The 17832-nt window shown below is 48.6% G+C and overlaps 1 protein-coding gene across 3 annotated transcripts; it reads left to right on the top strand.

Annotated features, from left to right (window-relative positions):
- On the top strand, positions 1-15981 carry LOC120387983 (angiotensin II receptor associated protein). Of its 3 annotated transcripts, XM_039509466.1 has the most exons (6): positions 1-129; positions 4082-4116; positions 9529-9634; positions 11858-12056; positions 12270-12299; positions 15032-15981. In XM_039509466.1, exons 1-6 carry the CDS (start codon positions 103-105, stop codon positions 15139-15141), a joined length of 507 nt encoding a protein of 168 aa, XP_039365400.1. In that variant the 5' UTR covers positions 1-102; the 3' UTR covers positions 15142-15981. The 3 variants fall into 3 exon arrangements, with proteins under 3 accessions (XP_039365400.1, XP_039365402.1, XP_039365401.1); XM_039509468.1 differs by lacking the exon at positions 12270-12299; XM_039509467.1 differs by lacking the exons at positions 1-129; positions 4082-4116; positions 12270-12299 and adding an exon at positions 4201-4304.
- Positions 15982-17832: the final 1851 nt, after the last annotated feature.

Below are 17832 nucleotides of genomic sequence, written 5' to 3'. Positions count from 1 at the left end.
GCCCCGCCCCGCCGGCCCACGTGAGGCGCTGCCCGCTCGGTCACGGGGGCGGGGTGGGGCCGCGGAAAGTTTGGAAGTGGCCGGGGCAGGCGCCCTGCCAGCATGGAGGTGCCCGCGGTGAACCTCAAGGTACCGGGGCGGGGGGACACGGGCTGCGGCTCAGCGCCGCGTGGGGGTGGCGCCGGATCCCCCGGGAGGCTGCGAAGGTTGAGCCCCCCCCCCCGCTCCCAGGCGTGTGCAGGGGGTCTTCGTGCAGCGCCGAGCACTCGGTTAGCGTAACCCCCGCTCCTGAGCCCACGCGAACAACGGGGGAGACAGCGGGTCTGTCCCACGGGATCGGGGCACCCTCTGAGCAGTGGCGGGTCTTCAGTCCAGGGGTATCGCCGCACAGCCCTGAGCCCAACCCCCCCTCCCACCGCATTCTGTCCACACGCAAATCAGCCTGACTCCGGGCCCCAAGCACTCAGGACCCCGTTCCTAAGGCCGCTGCTAGGGAGGAGCCTGGGTCGCCCTGTAACTTGGGTCCAAACACTTGTCATTTTGTTAATGTAGACACAGCTCAAGCTGCAGACCCAAGCCAGCGGGTCTGTGTTGCACAGTAGGGCTGCGAGACCCCTGCGGCCAGCAGCTGTTAAGCCCATGTTTCCAGGGCAGTGTGGATGCTCAGACCCTGGCTTGGAAATACCAAACCCACAAGCCCAGGTCCCACAGACCTGGGTTTACAGTGCAGTGTAGACATACCCCCAGGGACTACCCTCTAACCCCAATACGTCAGACAGGAGGGTGGCTTTTATTTTGACAGTCTCCCTGTAAAGGTTCCATGACTCTTGACCAAGCATTTACCCAAGCAAGGGTCAAAATTCCCCCTCTGCTGTAGGCTGCATTGGTTACAGATGCCCCTGACTGTGCACTCCAGGGAGAGCTGCATTCGCACAGTGCGGGTGACTTGTCACTCTCTCGCTGACATTGGTTGTTGGTTTGATCAAAGATAGTGACTCATTCTCCCCTCAGAGGAGCAAATTTTTCTGTGGCTCAGGAGGGAGCTGCACTCTTGGGGGATGGGTGCTGGAGGCTGGCTTTCTCACTCAGTCTGTTTTTGTCTTCAAACCTTTGCAAGAATCTCCCCTGGCTGCAACTGGTGGTGCTTCTAATTTGACTTGTGCCCACCAGAAGCTAGGAGGCCAGGCGGGGTGCTGAGGTGAGAAACTGGGCTAGGACTCTGTCCTAACAGAGCTGGCGTGTGCCAATTGGCTTTGGAGAGAGTGCAAAGACGTTCCTTAAACTCTGTTATGTTCCTGTCATGTATTTGTGCCACCCAGGACAGGGTCTTGTTGTGCCAAACATCAGAAAATATGCACATTTCCTACAAGGAAGGAGGGAGTATTTATAACTAAGTTTCCTTCTTGCAACATTAACCCAGTTAGTTATTAACTCTGTCATGCATTTCTGATGTACCCAAAGCTCCCTTTAACTACAGGGCAAGTTCTGGGCGCAAGAAGACTGCAGCAGCGACAGTTGGTTAATTAACCATGTTTTTTAGCTGCCGACACTTGATCTCAGATAAAATTCTGCACAAGTTTTCAGAGTCAGAATGGGCTTGGCTGCTGTTGGGCCGAGCATTTTAGGAAGTGATCCAAATATCCTGGCAGTTTCTGTATAGCTGAAAACGGCTATGTTTTTTTGTTTTGGTTTGATGTGTAGGCTGTAGGGCATAGTTTCTAATCTGCAGGGTTTGAAACCTTTACTGGATAGCTAGTGGCCAGAGACAGATGCCGATGAGTGGCCTCTCCCAATATGGATCAGAGTCAACACCTGGGTGAGAAGCCCGTCCTCCTTGGAGAAATCCCAGCTGCTGGGAAAAGGGAGGAAGCTAGAATTCCTCTGCGGGGGGTGAGTCCTTGGACTCTGCTCAGGGACTCTTTCAACTGGTGTCTGATGAAACTGAGGCCTTCTGCACATTTTCACTGCTGTAAGAGAGCAGAGCCTTTCTCCTCAGAGCTCCCTGGCTGTTAGGGGGTGTCAAAGACTAGTTTATCGTTCCCTATCCTCCATTTTGGGGGGGGGTAAGTTAAGGATGAGGGGCCACTCTTCATTTTGAATTCCCTGGTTTTTGCTTGTTTATATTGCAGCTTTATTGGTTATTCACATTTTAAAAAGCAACAGTCTTTGTGTTAAACTAGAGAGTGGAGGAAAGGTCTTATGACCGAGGCTCTGTGCTGAGATCCAGGAGAGACCAATAGCGTCTCAGAGCTGTCAGTTTGTCCTGTGTTTGCACAGCCCCCTAGCACCATGGAGTCCTGATCCCTGACTGGGGCTCTTAGGTGCTACAGTAATACAGATAAATAATGACCCTGGATTCAGTTCCCAGCTCTGCCACAGCCTATCTCTGTGACCATGGGCAAGTCACTTCACCTCTCTGTACTTCCATTTGTAAGGTGGGAATGCTACGACTTCCTTTTTCCGTCCTGTCTCTTAGATTGTTCTCTGAGGAAAGGATGGACCTTTATTGCGTTGGATCCTTGAGGCCTCTAGGTGCTCCTGTGAACAAAGAATGACGCTTTAGTGCATGCGCTACATATTAGATGGCTCAGTAAATGCAATGAGATAGGAACAGTTCTGCGCCCAATCCCTACAATATCTAGACATGCCAAAACCGTTCCTAAATTTGAGTGCAATGCATGTGGACTGTAAGGGCTGGATAGAGACCCACTGACACCTGTTGAGAAGTCCCAGTGATTTCAATAGGACGTCTGCTTTGCATAAGTTAAGGTATTGCTATGGGGCCTTAAATGATGACGCGTGTTGGGGTTGATGTAATTTTCATGAAGCACCTGTCTCATACGATCTCTCTGAAAACTTTGCCAGGAGATCTGGATCCAAGCGTTGCAGTCAATGTGAGCTAACTGAGAGCATCTTTGATTTTTTTTTTCCCCTGTGGTTCCCCATCAAGGCTCATCATGTTTTAGAGAGAGTCCCACCCACACCTTGTACCAGTGGAACATACGTCCTGTGTTTCTCTGCAGGCCAGAGGTGTCTTAGGGAGCGGTAACAGAGCACAAATTGTTTGGACTCAGCAGGTTCAGTGTGTCGTTTTTCATGCTGCTGTTCATTCAGAAAGAGCAAAGCTCACAACAGTTGGTGGAAGTTCACAGAGGAGGCCCAGGGCACCTTTCCCAGCTGTAAATCAAATTAAACACAACCGGAGAGAGAATGTCCTGCAATGCATGGAGAATAAGAGTGTCTCCTTGGTTACAGAAAATCTCAAACCACCAGGAAGAGAATGCTTGTGCGGCTCAAGTTTGCTTTATTGTGAGCCTCTAGCTTCTGCCATTTGCCTAATTAAACACAATGGTCAGAGCCCTTCCTGTAAATATTTGTATTGTGACAGTGCCTGGAATGTCATTGCCATGCAAGGAGCTGGGATCTGACTGTTCTACTCCCATTGACTTCAGTGAGAGTGGAGGGAATTCAGCACCTTGCAGGATTGGCCCTGGATTTTTTTTTAGCAGGCATCTGGGAGGCTGAAAGTCACCGTTTCCGTCTTCAGGCCTGGCGAGGTGGCGCTGGGGCTGAGCGCTGACTCTGAACAGAATGGCAGGAGGGGAAGGGAGAAAGCGTATTAAACCCTCTGTGCCAGCAGGCAGGGACGTCTGCTGAGGGCTGGTACAAAATGGCCTTGCAATGGGAGCCGGGGCGCCAGGGCTGGGACACCTATTCGGTGGCGTTTTAAATGCGCTAATCAAGTGTAGATCAGATTGTCAGGCTTTCTAGTCAAACTGTTTTCTGGTTCCAAAATCAATAACTCATTTAAAAATCCTAACTGGGCCCTGAATAACCTGCTCAAAGAGGCAAGAACAGGAACAAATTGTGACCAGATCGAAAGAAGCCCAGCAGCAGAGGCCAAGGGAAATGGCAGTGGCCATTGTGCCTCTGCAAACCAGCTCTTTGAACTGGTCTGTTTCTATGGCCTGGCTGGCGCTCTTTGCTTTCCTTGCCCTTTGAAGCCAGTAAGAACCATTTCCCTCCAGTTCTCCCCCGTTTCTCAGACTTTCTGACCTGTCTTCTCTCCGCTCTCCTGCAGGCAATCGTTCTGGTGCACTGGCTGCTCACGACATGGTGAGTCATTGGTACGCTGCTCGGATCTGGTGAGAAGAGGGGGTTCTTGAGAACCGAGAGTCGGCTTGCGATGGGTTGGGTCACAGAAACTCCCTCAAGATGTGCTGGGATCCCACTGAGAACAAACCCTTCTGCCAGAAAAGGCTTCCCTCCACTCTGCACCAGTCTGCTCCAGCACTGACCAAGAGGTTGGGCCACCCACGCCCCGCCGCACTTCACAGAAATTAAGATTCACTTAGCCCAGGGGTTTCTCAGTTAACTGGGACTTTCCCAGCACCCAGTATTCAGTCTTTCTGGGACCCTAAACCCCAAATACATCCGTTTTACTCTTACAAACTCATAAATTGTCCGCCCAATATAACACTGGTAGACGTGCCCAGCTGTTTGCTCCCCCAGGTATTAATTACTTACTCTGGGTTAATTACTAAACAGACGTGATTTTATTAAGTACATCAAGTAGGATTTAAGTGGTTCCAAGTAATAACAGACAGAACAAAGTAAATCACCAAGTAAAATAAAGCAAAACACGCAAGTCTAAGCCTAATACATTTCAGGAACTGATTACAGATGAAATCTCACCCTCTGAGATGTTCCAATAGGCTTCTTTCACAGACTGGACTCCTTCCTAGTCTGGGCCCAATCCTTTTCAGACCAACGTTGTAGGTTATGGCCTGGGTCCTGCAATCACTCACATCCCCATAGCTACTGTCCTTTATTCCAGTTTCTTTCAGGCATCTCTTTGGGGTGGAGAGCCCATCTCTTGAGCCAGTTAAAGACAAAATGGAGAGGCTTCCAGGGCCTTTTATATTCTCTCTCTCTTGTGGGCAGAAACCCCTTTGTTCTTCTGTGCAAAATCACAGCAACGAGATGGAGTTTGTAGCCACCTGGGCAAGTCACATGTCCATGAATGAGCCAACTTTTTGCAGGCTGACGCCATTGTTTACATGTTAGTTTGAACGTTCCCAGGAAAGCTCAGACGTGGATTGGTGTCTCCCAAAGTCCATTGTCAGTTAAGTTTCTTGATTGGGCAGTTCTTTCTCAAGAAGCTGACCAGATGCTTCACTGAGGCTACTTAGAATTAAAACACATTGAGATACAAGTACATAGCCAATATTCATAACTTCAAATACAAAAATGATACACACATACAGACAGCATAATCGTAACCAGCAAATTATAACCTTTCTATAGACACCTTACTTGACCGCCTTTGTACAAGATTTGGTGCAGCTATAAGACCTTGGTTGCAACAATGATCTATATGGTCACAGCTCATGTCATTAACATCACACTGCTGTTTTGGTGTTGGGGGAGCAGTCTCCGTACAGCATTGTTCTCTGCCTGGCTATAATATAAGCACAGCACAGTGGTGTTGGTATGACCCTGGGGTGGCTGCTCTCTTAAATCATGCCCCTGCCCCATGAGCTTTTTCACAAGCGAAGCTGGGTCCTGTTTGGGTGGCAGCATAAGGCAAAAGCCAATGAAATGTGTCTCCAAATTACTCACTGATAACTCTTCTCTCTGTGTTGGTCCTGGGTAGTGCTCCAGCGTGGTGCTGGGGGTACCTTGATGCTGGGCGTTCTGTCTTTCAGATGCAAGGTAAAAGTGACCAACCACATGGAACTTAATGCTTGGCTGGTGTAAATCGGTGTTGCTCTGTCGGCTTCAAGAGAATGAGCTGGGAACCAGGCCCAGGGCTTCCTGTCTTTCTCCTGCCTACTTACATGGCCTTGCAGGAGGGCTGCCACCTACTGAGCAGTTCCTTGTGGCGGGCTCCCTCTGCTCTGCTCTCCCTTTTAGAGCCACCCACAGCCTTCCTTGTAAGTCCTGCCGCCCTCCTCTTGGGGCTGCGTTAATGACCTCCAACCGTTCCACCAGCAGAGTCCCATCGCCACAGTCCATCGGGTCACACTTAGCTCTGGCTCTTCTGCCGTCCACACACAGCTCGTCCCTCGCCACCTCCGGCTCTTCGCAGACTCGTCTCTCGTTGCTGTCTCTCCCTGGAGTTTGTGGCTTCCTTCTCTTGCCAGCATCTCCCCTGTACTGAGGAAGAAGGCTCCTGCCTCAAGAAAGCTCCTCCTGATTGGCTGGAGGAGAGGGGAGTCCTGACCCGTCCTACGCTACAGGGCTCCTGATCCCGAGCCCTTAAACCCCAAGACACTGTTCCTTTTCCTCCCATCAAACTCCTAATTCCCTGGGATCGGTTCCTCTCTTCTATTACCAGGGCTTTTCCTGAGCCTTTGCTCATTTCAGCTTCTTGGAACAGGGTCTTCTGGCCCCCTCTACTCTGAAAGGGCCAGTATACCCCATTATAGGCCCTCATCACTGTGGTATCTGAATACCTGTCAGTCTTTATAACCCCCCTGTGAGGTAGGGCAGTGCTCTTAGCCCTCATTTCACAGGTGGGGAACTGAGGCACCAAGAGGCTAATGACTTGCCCAAGGTCACACACAGAGAGTCCGCGGCAGAGCAGGGATTTGAACCCAGGTCTCCTAGGCTGGTCCCTCACCATGGAATCATCCTTTCTTGACCACCTAGGGCCATTTAAAAATCTTTTGTCATGGTTAGCACAAGCAAGATTAACTCGGGTGTCCTGCCCAAATTCCCGTGCACGTGTATTAATGCATCTCTGAGGCATTCTTTGTCATAGTATCTGGATACGAATTATATCAGTATGAAGTAGCAGAAGATTGCTCGGGATGGCTGAACAGAACTGCCTCCCAGTCTGCCGCCTTTTAGATTTAAGATGCTACTCAGGAAGAATCAAACCAAGATAGCTGGGGCCAGTTCCACCAGCCACTGTCTTAGGAAGAAGCTTGCTGGAAAAAGCTGAGTTTTGCAGTGCATCCTGCATTATATCCTGTCTATGACCCCTGTAGCTTTAATTGACTCTAATAGCCTTCACTTCTTGTTCTAAACTGCCTTCATGCTGTTGTGGGCTGCTAAACAGCTGTCATTTCCCCATGGAGGTGGCTGCATTTCAGTGACGGGTGAAGATCACACTTTGGAATCCTTCAGCATTAAGGTGCATAATGAACGTAAGAAGCTGTCAATTATTTGATTTACACTGCAGCAGTGCTTAAAGGTCCCTGTGACAGAGTTTCTGTGGGGCCCATTGTATTAAATTTAAGAATGGCTTATGTATAGGCTTGGCAGAATTCAATTTTTATCTTTTGATCATTTCAATGGGCAATGTCGATTTTTTTTAAGCATTTTTTTTGTTAGATTTTATCAGTTTAAATGCCAATTGTGGGAAATTACGGGGGATATCAGACAATGAAGGGAGTCCGGTAATAATTATTCAGTGACGGTAGATGTTACGATTCATAAAGCTTTATCACTGTTAAAACACAAGCTGTCAACATCGCAATATTGACAAAATATACAAAGTCGATGTCCTTAAATCAAACTCGAGTAAGTTCTCAAGCAGCATTTTTCTTACTTTACCTAGCTGTACGTTTTGATCATCATCGATGGAAATATTTTTTGTCGGGGTGTGTGTGTGTGTGTGTGTGTTTGCATGCGTGTGTAGTGAAATCGATGTTTATAAACATTTACTAATACAAATCGAATCTTTTCAAGCCTATTTATGTATCCATGTGGGCCAGAGAGTGTACGCAATTCCAGGGGGAGGGTTACCAGCATTGCTCCAGGAACCAAAAGCAGCAGGGAGCGATTATGGTGAATCACTTAGTTTGTAAGTACGGCTTGTGTACGCTGGGTCAAACTGGATTTTTCGGAGACCGACAGACCAAGAAAGGACTTTTGGCATAAAAAGGCTGAGTTTAAACTGTCTTGGGGCCTTCCTTCTGATCCAGCAAATGGACAGAACCTTCTGTCCATGGTGGGACCCCCAACCCTTGTGGAAGGGCTGGAAAGACATTGGCCTCCTCTAGGGGGCCATTAGACTCCTGGGTGACTCCTGGTATGTTTAGCGTGTGTGTTTATTGTTTCCATTATGTTTTCTCTATGATGCTTTTATCCTAAGAATAAATGTGCTTGTTTGAAAGAGCTGTGTGATAACTTGTAAGTGCTGGCACCACACTGTTCATAGCCCTTGGGAAGGAAGCAGTGCATAGAGGCTTGCTGTTAAGCAATCTGGCTTGCTGAGGATATCACACTGTCCCTGCCTTAAAATTCCCTAGTCAGAAGGGAATGGGACAAGGCTCTCTGTCCAGAGACAGGTGATGGCTGGTGACCTGACCGGGCAGTCCTGGAGTGGACCATAGAGGTGGGGATACAGGTGCAGTTACCCTGAAACTGACAATACCAAACAAGGTCCAGGCTCCACTGCGGTAGGTACAGTACCCACACCTTGCAAGAGCTGGTCTCTGCCCCATGCGGCTTGCAGTCTCAACTGACTTCATCCTGAATCAAAGCATTAGCCTAACTGTTGTCTGTAGCTTTTATTTTTGTGTAGGCTTGGCAGCGTTAGATTTTTATCCGTAAACGTCAATAAACATTGATTTCACCATACACACGCACATTAAGGAACAAATATTTCTATTGAAAATATAAATTTACACATAGGCAAAGTACGAAAAAGACTGCTTGAGAACTTTAGAGTTTGATTGAAGGCTAAAATGTTGATGTATGATATTGACAATTTGTGTTTTAACAGTTTACTGCTTAACTTTTTGAATCTCAATTTCTGTCATTAAAAAATTAGTCTGACTCCCGCCATAATTTCCTGTGACTGTGGAAAATTAAATGGATAAAACTAAAAAAAGCTTAAAAATAAACATGGATATTAGCTGTTGAAATTATTTAAAAAATTAATTCTGCCAAGCGTGCTTATGTGATTAGATTTTTTAGATGTAAATAAATCTCCATAACAGGGTGAAGGTAAATATATATCTGCAATGGAGGCCAGCTGGGAACAGTGTTCTGAACAAACATCAAGAGACCCTAAAGAAAAAAATCCTAACCCTTTGTTTGTAGGGGATTTGACTGTGCGAATTGCATGCGTATGCTGTAGGAAATGCTTGAGCTTAATTGGCCTCATAGCTGATGTTGGGATGATAGTTATAACTCTGGGAAAGGTTAACTGAGACTGGAGGGCAATCATCGGCTTCTTCCGGTTGTTGCTGCAGACTCCCTATAGTAGCAAATGGAGAGATCTTGTAGTAGTAATTCTTGGCTCTTACCCGTGATTGATCCAGAAAGCCGATAATTCCTATATATGCAGAGTTCTAGGGATGGGGAAGTAATCTCTTCATATTGCTGGAATCAGTTATGAGTCTTACCTGCAGGGGAAAACCCGGCATATTGCGGGAACAGATCTAGCATTCCGTATCGAAATCTTGCAGCACACAGCTCTAAGGACGGGGGTTGAATTCCAGTGGTTAAGATCACACTACTCATGCCGGACATGTTCTGAGTGGGGTTTTTTTTGTGTGCCTTGTTTGCCAGGGGATGCTTGCTGTTTTCGGGCTCCTACACATGGGGAAACTTCACCGTCCTGGCAGTGGGGGTTTGGGCAATTGCTCAGCGGGATTCCGTCGATGCAATAATCATGGTAAGTCTGGGGGCAGGCACCTTCCCGAACGGGCTCTGTAAGAGGGTGTTGTGGGGAAGACGTCACTGCTTTTAAGGAGAGAGGAGCAAAAATTGCTGAGAGTCTATTCCGCTTTTCAGCGGTGCTCGGAATTGAAAAGGGCACTTCCGACTCTCAAGCAGCCAGATTGTCAGAATAGCTCAGCTCTTGTTTAGGCACCTAACTGAAGGTTAAATGTGCTCAGCACCCATTGTTCCTACTGGGATCCGCTGGATGCTGAGCACTCATGGCCTTTACTGGATGAACTCCTTAACCTTGCATCGACAAGAAAGAGGCCGCCGCCACCAGCACCGCTTTAAAACAAACCAGTGTTCAGCTTGTTTGTAGAAATAAATTGGACGGCCTCTTTGAAAGGGACCCGTTCGAATTGAAAAAACAGTCTCTCACTTCTACCAGCAGCAGGCAAGAAGCTAAGACCTAAGATGACTGTAACTAAAATATATTGGAGAGACTATTTTCTCCTTTTTAAGTCTTGTGTATTTGACAGCATTTTGTCTGGTCAGTTTCAGTGATTTCCCTTCATATGCAGTTTGTCCTGTTGTTCCCTCCCATTTGTGTAGGCCTTTCAGATGATAAGGGAAAGAAAAACGTTTTTTTTTTTTAATAGGAAATTTGATTGTGAAGCCACAAAAATTGGCAGGGGGATTTAGGCAGGTGTAGGACAGGGAAAGTACTGTTAACTTTTTGAATTAACTAGGCCCTAATCCTGCAAAAACTTACACACATACTTACCTTTAGGCATTGTGAGTGATCTTATTGAAGTCTATGGGATGAATTACAGCAGTAGAGTTAAGTATGTGTATAAGTCTGGTGTCCACAGTTCATGAAGGACTAATAAATTGGAGAGGGTTCAAAGCAGAGCCAGGAGAATGCGCAAAGGATTCAAAAACCTGCCTCATGGCGATAGACTCAAGGAACTGTTTAACAAGAGAAAATTAAGAGATGATAAGTTTATAAGTAGCTACATAGGGAATACATATTTGATAATGGGCTCTTTCGTCTAGCTGACAAAGATCTAACAAGATCCTGTGGCTGGAAGCTGAAGCTAGACAGATTTAGACTGGAAATAAGGCGTACATTGTAACAGGGAGGGGAATTAACCATTGGAACAATTTCCCAATTCTCCATTAGAGGCCTTTTTAAAATCAAGACTGGATGTTTGTCTAAAAGATAGAATCTAGTTCAAACAAGAATTACTCCGGGTGAGTTCTATGACCTGTGTTGTATCAGAGGTCAGACTAGATGATCTGGCCTTAGAATCTACGATTCGTCTTTACAGAGTGTCTGCAAAGAGCCAGTAGCTGGTTAATGTAATATATTAAACAACAAATGTTTGTATTTTATGAACACAGAATATTGAATCTGAAAATTAAAAGACTGTAATGTACTCTCTATCCTTGGGCTTGGATACCACAGTGAGGGGCGGCAGTATAAAAGCACTAGAATAGAGCATTAATGCTCCATGTTTACTCTCAGCATTTCACTCAGCTTGGACAACGCAGAGAAGCGACTCAGTTTCACTTTGTCTCTCGTGTGCTAGCACAAAGCTACTGTTAGGGCCACAGCCGCTTTAGAGGAATATTGAAATCCTCACATACGGTATTCTTTTAAATCCGATACCAGCTGAATCCCTGATTGGAACTGCTAAGTGCTACTGCAGTATGAATATGAAATTTTGTGTCTACCTTAGACATGTCAAATCTCGTTTCATACCAACGCTAGATTTTTGGACCTAGCCTGACTTGGCAAAGGGTCCCACCGAAGACTCTGATCTGCCCCCCCCTGCCCCCGAGCTCAAAGTGCTGCATGTACTTTAAAAATAAATCTCTCTCTCACCCTGGAAAATACAAATGAGAAGGAAAAAATGTAAATATGAGACCAAGAGACGTCGTATTAGGAAAATCCATCTTTTACAGGGAAAAGTGGAAGGTGTTAAGAAATGAGCGGGAAGGGGGTGAGACTCCTGTCAAGGGGGTGTGAATTCCACATGCTAGAGGCCACCGTGGTTACAATTTCGTGCTGGCCTGGAGGAAAGGCAAAGTAAAGCCGGTGGCATGTGAGTGCAGCTCTTCAAGGATGGAGACGCATTACCTCCCGAGACTCTGATTTCCATTGGTTTGGGCTGTTTGGCTCTTGGTGGTGAATCAAATTTCCAGTCAATGTCTTTGTGTTTCTGATTTCCAGTTCCTGATTGGCCTGTTGATCACGATCCTCCTGGACATCATTTACATCAGCCTCGCCTATCCCCGGGATAGGTCTCTAACTGACCTGCAGCGCTTCAGTTCGGGCATGGCCATCTTCAGCCTCCTCCTCAAACCCCTGTCATGCCTCTTTGTCTATCAGATGTACCGGGAGCGTGGGGGAGAGTACATCGTCAACCTAGGTAGGAGGCCACACATCCAGTTCCTGTTGTCGGTCTGGGCTTATCCTGCCTTCTGGATCCTTCATGCCGGCTCTCGGTCTGGGATACGCACAGCTGGATTCTGCCTGTCCTAGTGGGTCTCTCTCTTGCCCAGTCTGTGTTCTCACCTTCTTGTGCCCCCAGTTTGTCTCCTGCTTTGTGGGTTTTTTATGTTCTCCCTCTTTTCCCTTGCAGAGCTGGAGTCCTCGCCCGACAGCTGTGACGGTATTGGCTCCAGTGCTATCCCCCTTGTCCGACGTAACTGAGCTGCCTGGCTCCTCTTCCTTCTCCCTGGGCGGAAGCCTTTGTGTCTGTCTTCCTCACCGACCAGTTCTGTTCCCGCTGGCTGTGACTGGGGCGGGAGGAGAGGGGAGAAATGAAAGCCTGTTGAGAGAACGGGGGCAAGGTGTGGGGGGGTTGGATGCTTTACATATGAGGTCGCATTGCCTAGACAACTGAGCATGGATATGAAAGTCTGGCTTCTCATCCCAGCCTTGTTGTGACACCTTGGGGCAAATCGTTTTAATCTGTGCCTCGGTTTCCCCTTCTGAAACATGGGGCTAATATCTACCTCGTGGGGGGGGGGATGTTGTGAGGAATAGGTGTCTCCAGTGTCCTGGATAGGTGAAACATGTCTCTAGTTGACAGTTCCTCAGTGACGACCGCAGAGAAAAGAGGGTGTTAGCTGCTGTGAAACGACCTTCTGCTGTGTGTCTGGGGCAAGCCCTGAGTCTGAACTAGCTGGCTTGCAAATCGCCACTGAGCTGCTCCTTGGCAGAGGGGCCTGCAAGTGGAGGCTGCAAAGCGAATTCTGGCCCTGTTGGACTGTGCCCGTCACTAGCCTTGCTGCTGCCCTCCTCCCCCTTCCTGCAGAGGGTACCATGCTCTCTGGAGCCTGCTTTTTGCCTCCTAAAAACCTCTCGAACCGCAGCTTTCCACGCTCGTCCCTTCGGAGAGCAGCTGGGGCTAATGCACCACTCCACCACCCCCAGCTCTGAACTGCCTGACTTGTAGGAAAGTGGAGAGGTGTTAGAAGGTCCTTGCTTTGCTGCTTCTGTGCTACTGCAGAGGATAAGGCCTCCCATGGAAGGGGGCACTGTAGAATCCAGAAGATGGGATCAGCTTGGGCACCTGGGGATGCCAGCTGTAGGATTCCAGTCTCATCCCACCTAGTGTAAAGGGGAACAGCTTTGATGCCTGCCAGTCTCTCTCCTGCCGCGCCGTTCATGAAGCTGCAAGCAGAACGCGGAGGTGCCGGTCCCTGTGGGTTCTCAGCACAGTCTTGCCAGGCACAAGCCACGTCCACGAGCTGCTTGCTGTGCTTGTAACCCAGACTTCCCATCTACTTGCTCGCAGCAGGAAGAGTAGGTGGCGTTGAGCAATGAGCGCCGTTCCCTTCACCTCTCTAGGTGTTAGGTGCTGTCCCTTCCAGCCCAAGAGTGAGTCCTGCACGTGGATCTCGTCTCTAGGCTTACGCAGCTCCGTCACTAGACCGAACTCAATAAAACCTGTAGCACTAGTTTCCTGCGCTAGTCCAAACTGGCTTCACTGCAGCCTTTCGGTACAAGGCGAGAGTCACTGATGAGGCTAACACGTTTACCAAACACCCCTTTCTATTAGCTTTTCCCAGTGGCACCTTCATGCCACCAGGTCTGTTCCACTGCAGTGCAACTATCCCACGTTGTTCCCCTTATGTATTTTCCTGGTCACTACTTAATCAGTTTTGTTCTATGCGGAATAGCTGTCTGTTGCTTGGCAGCTCCCCCTGCCTGCTTTCAGCAGGGGCTGTCACATGAGTCAGTGACTAGCATTGATTTAAATAATTTTCTAGCTCATGACAGTTGATCAGCCTAGATAGACAAAAAGCTTCTCTCTCTCTCTCTCGTCGCCATGAGGCTGCATCAAGGCTCTGTAAGATGCTTAACACTGCCAACCGTGTTTGTACCATAATCGGGGCACAGTTGTATTTTAAGACTGTGCCTAAGTGTGATATACTTTGCTTTGTGACTGGGTCCTCAGAGATACGAGGCTGGGCTTATTAGGAAGAGAGACTGAGGGGTGAATCATGCGTTCAACTCTTCGCTCATTTCCACCAGCTAGACATGGTGCCCCCTGGATTCATTTATTGCAGCGTGAGTTCAGTCTCCCCTGGCTCCCACAGGAAACTGTTCAAACAGGCCCAAACAAACTGTATTTCAGCAGCATTTCTACTGTGAGTAAGTGTGGGTCCGGCTATTCGACTCAGCCTCGTGGCTGCAAAAGCAGTACCTCAGTGAAAGAAAAGCAGCCCTGGCTTGAGTTGTTCTGAGTGAGGATCTAGAACTCATCACCTCCACCTATTAAAATTATTTTGCCTCAGACTAGCCCTTCTCCAGCTAGCTGTGCAGCTGTGTGCATGCTCCTGGTACCATACTTCTTCCAGGAACTCTCTCGCTGCATAAGCGTTAGGTCCCTTCTTCAGGATAAATCCAGTTGGAGTGGAGGACCCACTTACAGCATGATTGTACTACACCATTATTAAAACACCTGACACGCAGTTGTAACTGTAGAGGACCTTGTGGCATCAGTGTTTATTATTCAAAGCTAATGGCAACAGTGGTGTTTAGAATTAGCCATACTGCAGCAGCACACTGGTCCGTCCCTTCTGATATCCTGCACCTGGCCATTGCCCAGTTCTGCTTAAAAAAAACTCTGTAATGCAACTGGCAAATGGTGCATTGCCAAGCAAGGAGGTTGGGTGAGGGAGTCCTTCCTGCCCCCAGTGCTAATTGTCTTTGGAAGGAAGAGTGCTGTTACTTAAATGAGCGTAATTACAAGTGGCATGCATCACAAAATTCCTTAGGCGCAAGGAAAGCAAGGGTGCAATTAATGTGATGCAGTGCTGGACTGTACATTCATTTTATGTGACTTCCTGAGCTGGCATTGTCTGAAAGCTTCATCTCTTCCTCCCCATGCAGGTTTCCTCAGCGTGGGCCGGGATCGCAGCTCATACCAGTCGATTGATCAGCACGATGCACCTTGCCCGTACCCTGATCTGGACAGCAAGCCAGCCCCACATCCCTTTTGAGGCTCCCCCCCCTTGCCAGAAACAGAGAGCAGGATCTCACTGATGTCCCCCACCCAGCAACAAATTAAAAACTACCCCTCACTGTTTCTTCCCCCCTTATTGGAGTAGGCGCTAAAATGAGCAAGCAGTAGGGGCTCTAATTTTACTCTCTTCCCTTTGAGCATCCATCCCTCCCTGAAGGTGTGTAGGTGGATTGGGTCCTGCAGTGAGTTCAGAATGTCCCAGAGAAGTCAGTTTAAGAACCATAGGTCTGTCTAACCCTACCATGCCCTGCTCCACAATGTCACTATTGTCTGAGTAATTGGAAAAACCTTCCCTGTGGTCTCCCAGATCCTATGCTCTGCAGCTCCTGCATCACCGATACACCTCGCTACCCAAGATGTTCATGAAGAAGCTTGTTTAAAAGGCTCTTTGAAATGTCCATCTGATTGGCCAGCAGTCTACTGAGCCAGTGGGGGTGACCTTGGTCATATGGATAAATCTCACAAGTGATGGCCACTGGAGTTCACAGACACTCTCCTGGTTCAGTAAGGTGTGGTGGATGCGCATAAAGTTGTGTTCATGCGAGTAACTGCCCAGGCTAGCTGAGAGTAATTGCACACAGCTGGGCTGAGAGAAGGTGGGTCTGCAGGGCCAATGTGTTCTTATTCTCCCTCTGCCTAGTCTTGGGTTTTCATTTGTTGTTTGTATGCAGGTGCCAAGTCCACAAGGACACTGTGTGATGACTGTTACTTGTGCGTTGTAAATATGTGCCTTAAAACACACTCTTTGCCTTCACTTGGCATCTAAATAGAACTAATTTTTTTCTAAAATAAAATGAGCACCTTAGCGCTGACAGAATTCTGTGTTAAAAATTACACCACTCGCCCCACTGCCTCATCCGTAATGTGGGGAAATTCCTGATGAGTTAGAATTAAGCCCAGTGGCATGGGAGAGTGGTAAAAGAAGAAACAGCCTTTTATTTCCACTTGGTTACTGGTTCAAGTCCAGCACAGGACCTTGTGGGGGAGTTTGTATTGTAGTTAATCAGGGTGGAGTGGATGATGTGTCTTTCTGGGACTGCCACAGAGATACAGGTCTGTCTGATGCGGGTGTCCCAGTAGTAGGGTGACCAGCTAGCAAGTGTGAAAACTCAGGACAGGGAGTGGGGGGTAATAGGTGCCTATATAAGAAAAAGCCCCCCAAAATCAGGACTGTCCCCATTTTATGGCTGGTCACCCTACCCAGTAGTATTCCATTTTAAACAGATACTGCAAGTCCTCTAACCATCTCTTGTATTCTATTCATTATTCATCATCAGACTTCACATTTTTTCTAGTGCCTTTTGTGGGAAAATCACTGCGGCTTACAAACAAATCACAACATTCCTGGAAGGTAGGTGCTCCATAGTCAACAGATTGCTAAAGGGTGCCCTAAGAGCGCTACCCCTGCTCACTCAGCAAATCAATGGCAGAGCTAGTGACGTGGAATCTTGGCTAATGATTTACTCTAATAATTAAATAACACAGTTAAATTAAATAACACCCTTCTCTGAATATAAGCACAAGTGCCCTTGTATTCAGATATACAGCAAAAGTGAACGAGTGTAGCATATGCTATCACGCATATCGCTGCTGCGGCTCTGAATGCAGGCTTTATTCTATGCCTGCAGGAGTGTACAAAATCCAGTATTTTCCAGAGATCCTCCTTTTTAAACTGACAGCAGGATACCTTCACACAGAAATACAGAAGGTGCCAGGTGGAATACACCCACAGCCCGTGATTTGCAGGATTTCGGTTCTAAGGTGTTTACTTGCCCTACATTCTTCATTATCAGCTGGGGACAGTTTTCTGGATTCAAAACAACTGTCTTTGTTGCTGTGTTACTTATATTTCTCACGCTGCTGCCAAGAAATAATAGCAATTAAAAAACAACTTTTGTAGGACCTAAGTAAAGCTGAGCCAGCACCTTTTGCAGATAAAGCGAACCTGCAGTGTCTTATCTTTAAAATCTGGAGATTTTTAAAGCCGATCTGGTGATTTGGTGGGGAGGGTTCTGACTCGTGATTTTTTGATGCTGGGGGTTGGCAAGTTATGCCTGGTAAGTGGATGTTACGACCCTCATTCACGGATGGGGAAACTGAGGCACAAAGAGGTTTCCCCCCCCCTTTCTGGTTGTTTTGTTTTTTAAACAAGATCAGGCAAGTCTGGTGCACGCGCAGCTCACCGGGGGCTTCTACCCACGGGGCTCACTGAATTGCCACGGGGCTGTCCACGGCCTGCGTGGGCCAGGAGCAGGGCCCGGCTCTTGGGAGCTCGGCGGCGCCGGCTGAGGGGCGGGGGAAGCCGCTGCCTGGCGGCCCGGGGAGGCGCCGCGGCCACCGCGCTGCAGAGCCTGGCCGGGGGTTCGCGCTGCCCCCGGCCCGCCGCGTGTCGCGGGCTCCCTGCCGGGGCCCCAGCGGGGCGTCTCCGGCTCCGCTCGGTCGCCCCCGCCCCGCCGGTGACGGGCTGAGACTCAGAGCCGCGCCCGGTTCGAAAGGGGGCGGGAGACAGACAGACCGACCCAACGGCCGGCACGGGGCGCGTGCCCCCGACCGACCGACCCACCCACCCACCGGCCGGCACGGGGCGCGGGCCCCCCCCCCCCCGCGCACACACACCCCGGTAGGAACCTCCCCCCGCACACACAGACCGACCCACCCAACGGCCGGC

This window comes from Mauremys reevesii, linkage group 21 (genome assembly GCF_016161935.1).
Source record: "Mauremys reevesii isolate NIE-2019 linkage group 21, ASM1616193v1, whole genome shotgun sequence".
Lineage (NCBI taxonomy): Eukaryota > Metazoa > Chordata > Testudines > Geoemydidae > Mauremys > Mauremys reevesii.
Note: the sequence above shows the minus strand (reverse complement) of the source record. Positions and strands in the feature narration are given on the sequence as shown.

Bases quoted from the DNA above. Each gene is read 5' to 3' on its own strand.
- LOC120387983 (XM_039509466.1), top strand. From the start codon at position 103: ATGGAGGTGCCCGCGGTGAACCTCAAG. The intron at 130-4,081 runs GTACCGGGGCGG...GCTCTCCTGCAG, and splicing joins TGCCCGCGGTGAACCTCAAG to GCAATCGTTCTGGTGCACTG. The intron at 12,057-12,269 runs GTAGGAGGCCAC...TTTCCCTTGCAG, and splicing joins AGAGTACATCGTCAACCTAG to AGCTGGAGTCCTCGCCCGAC.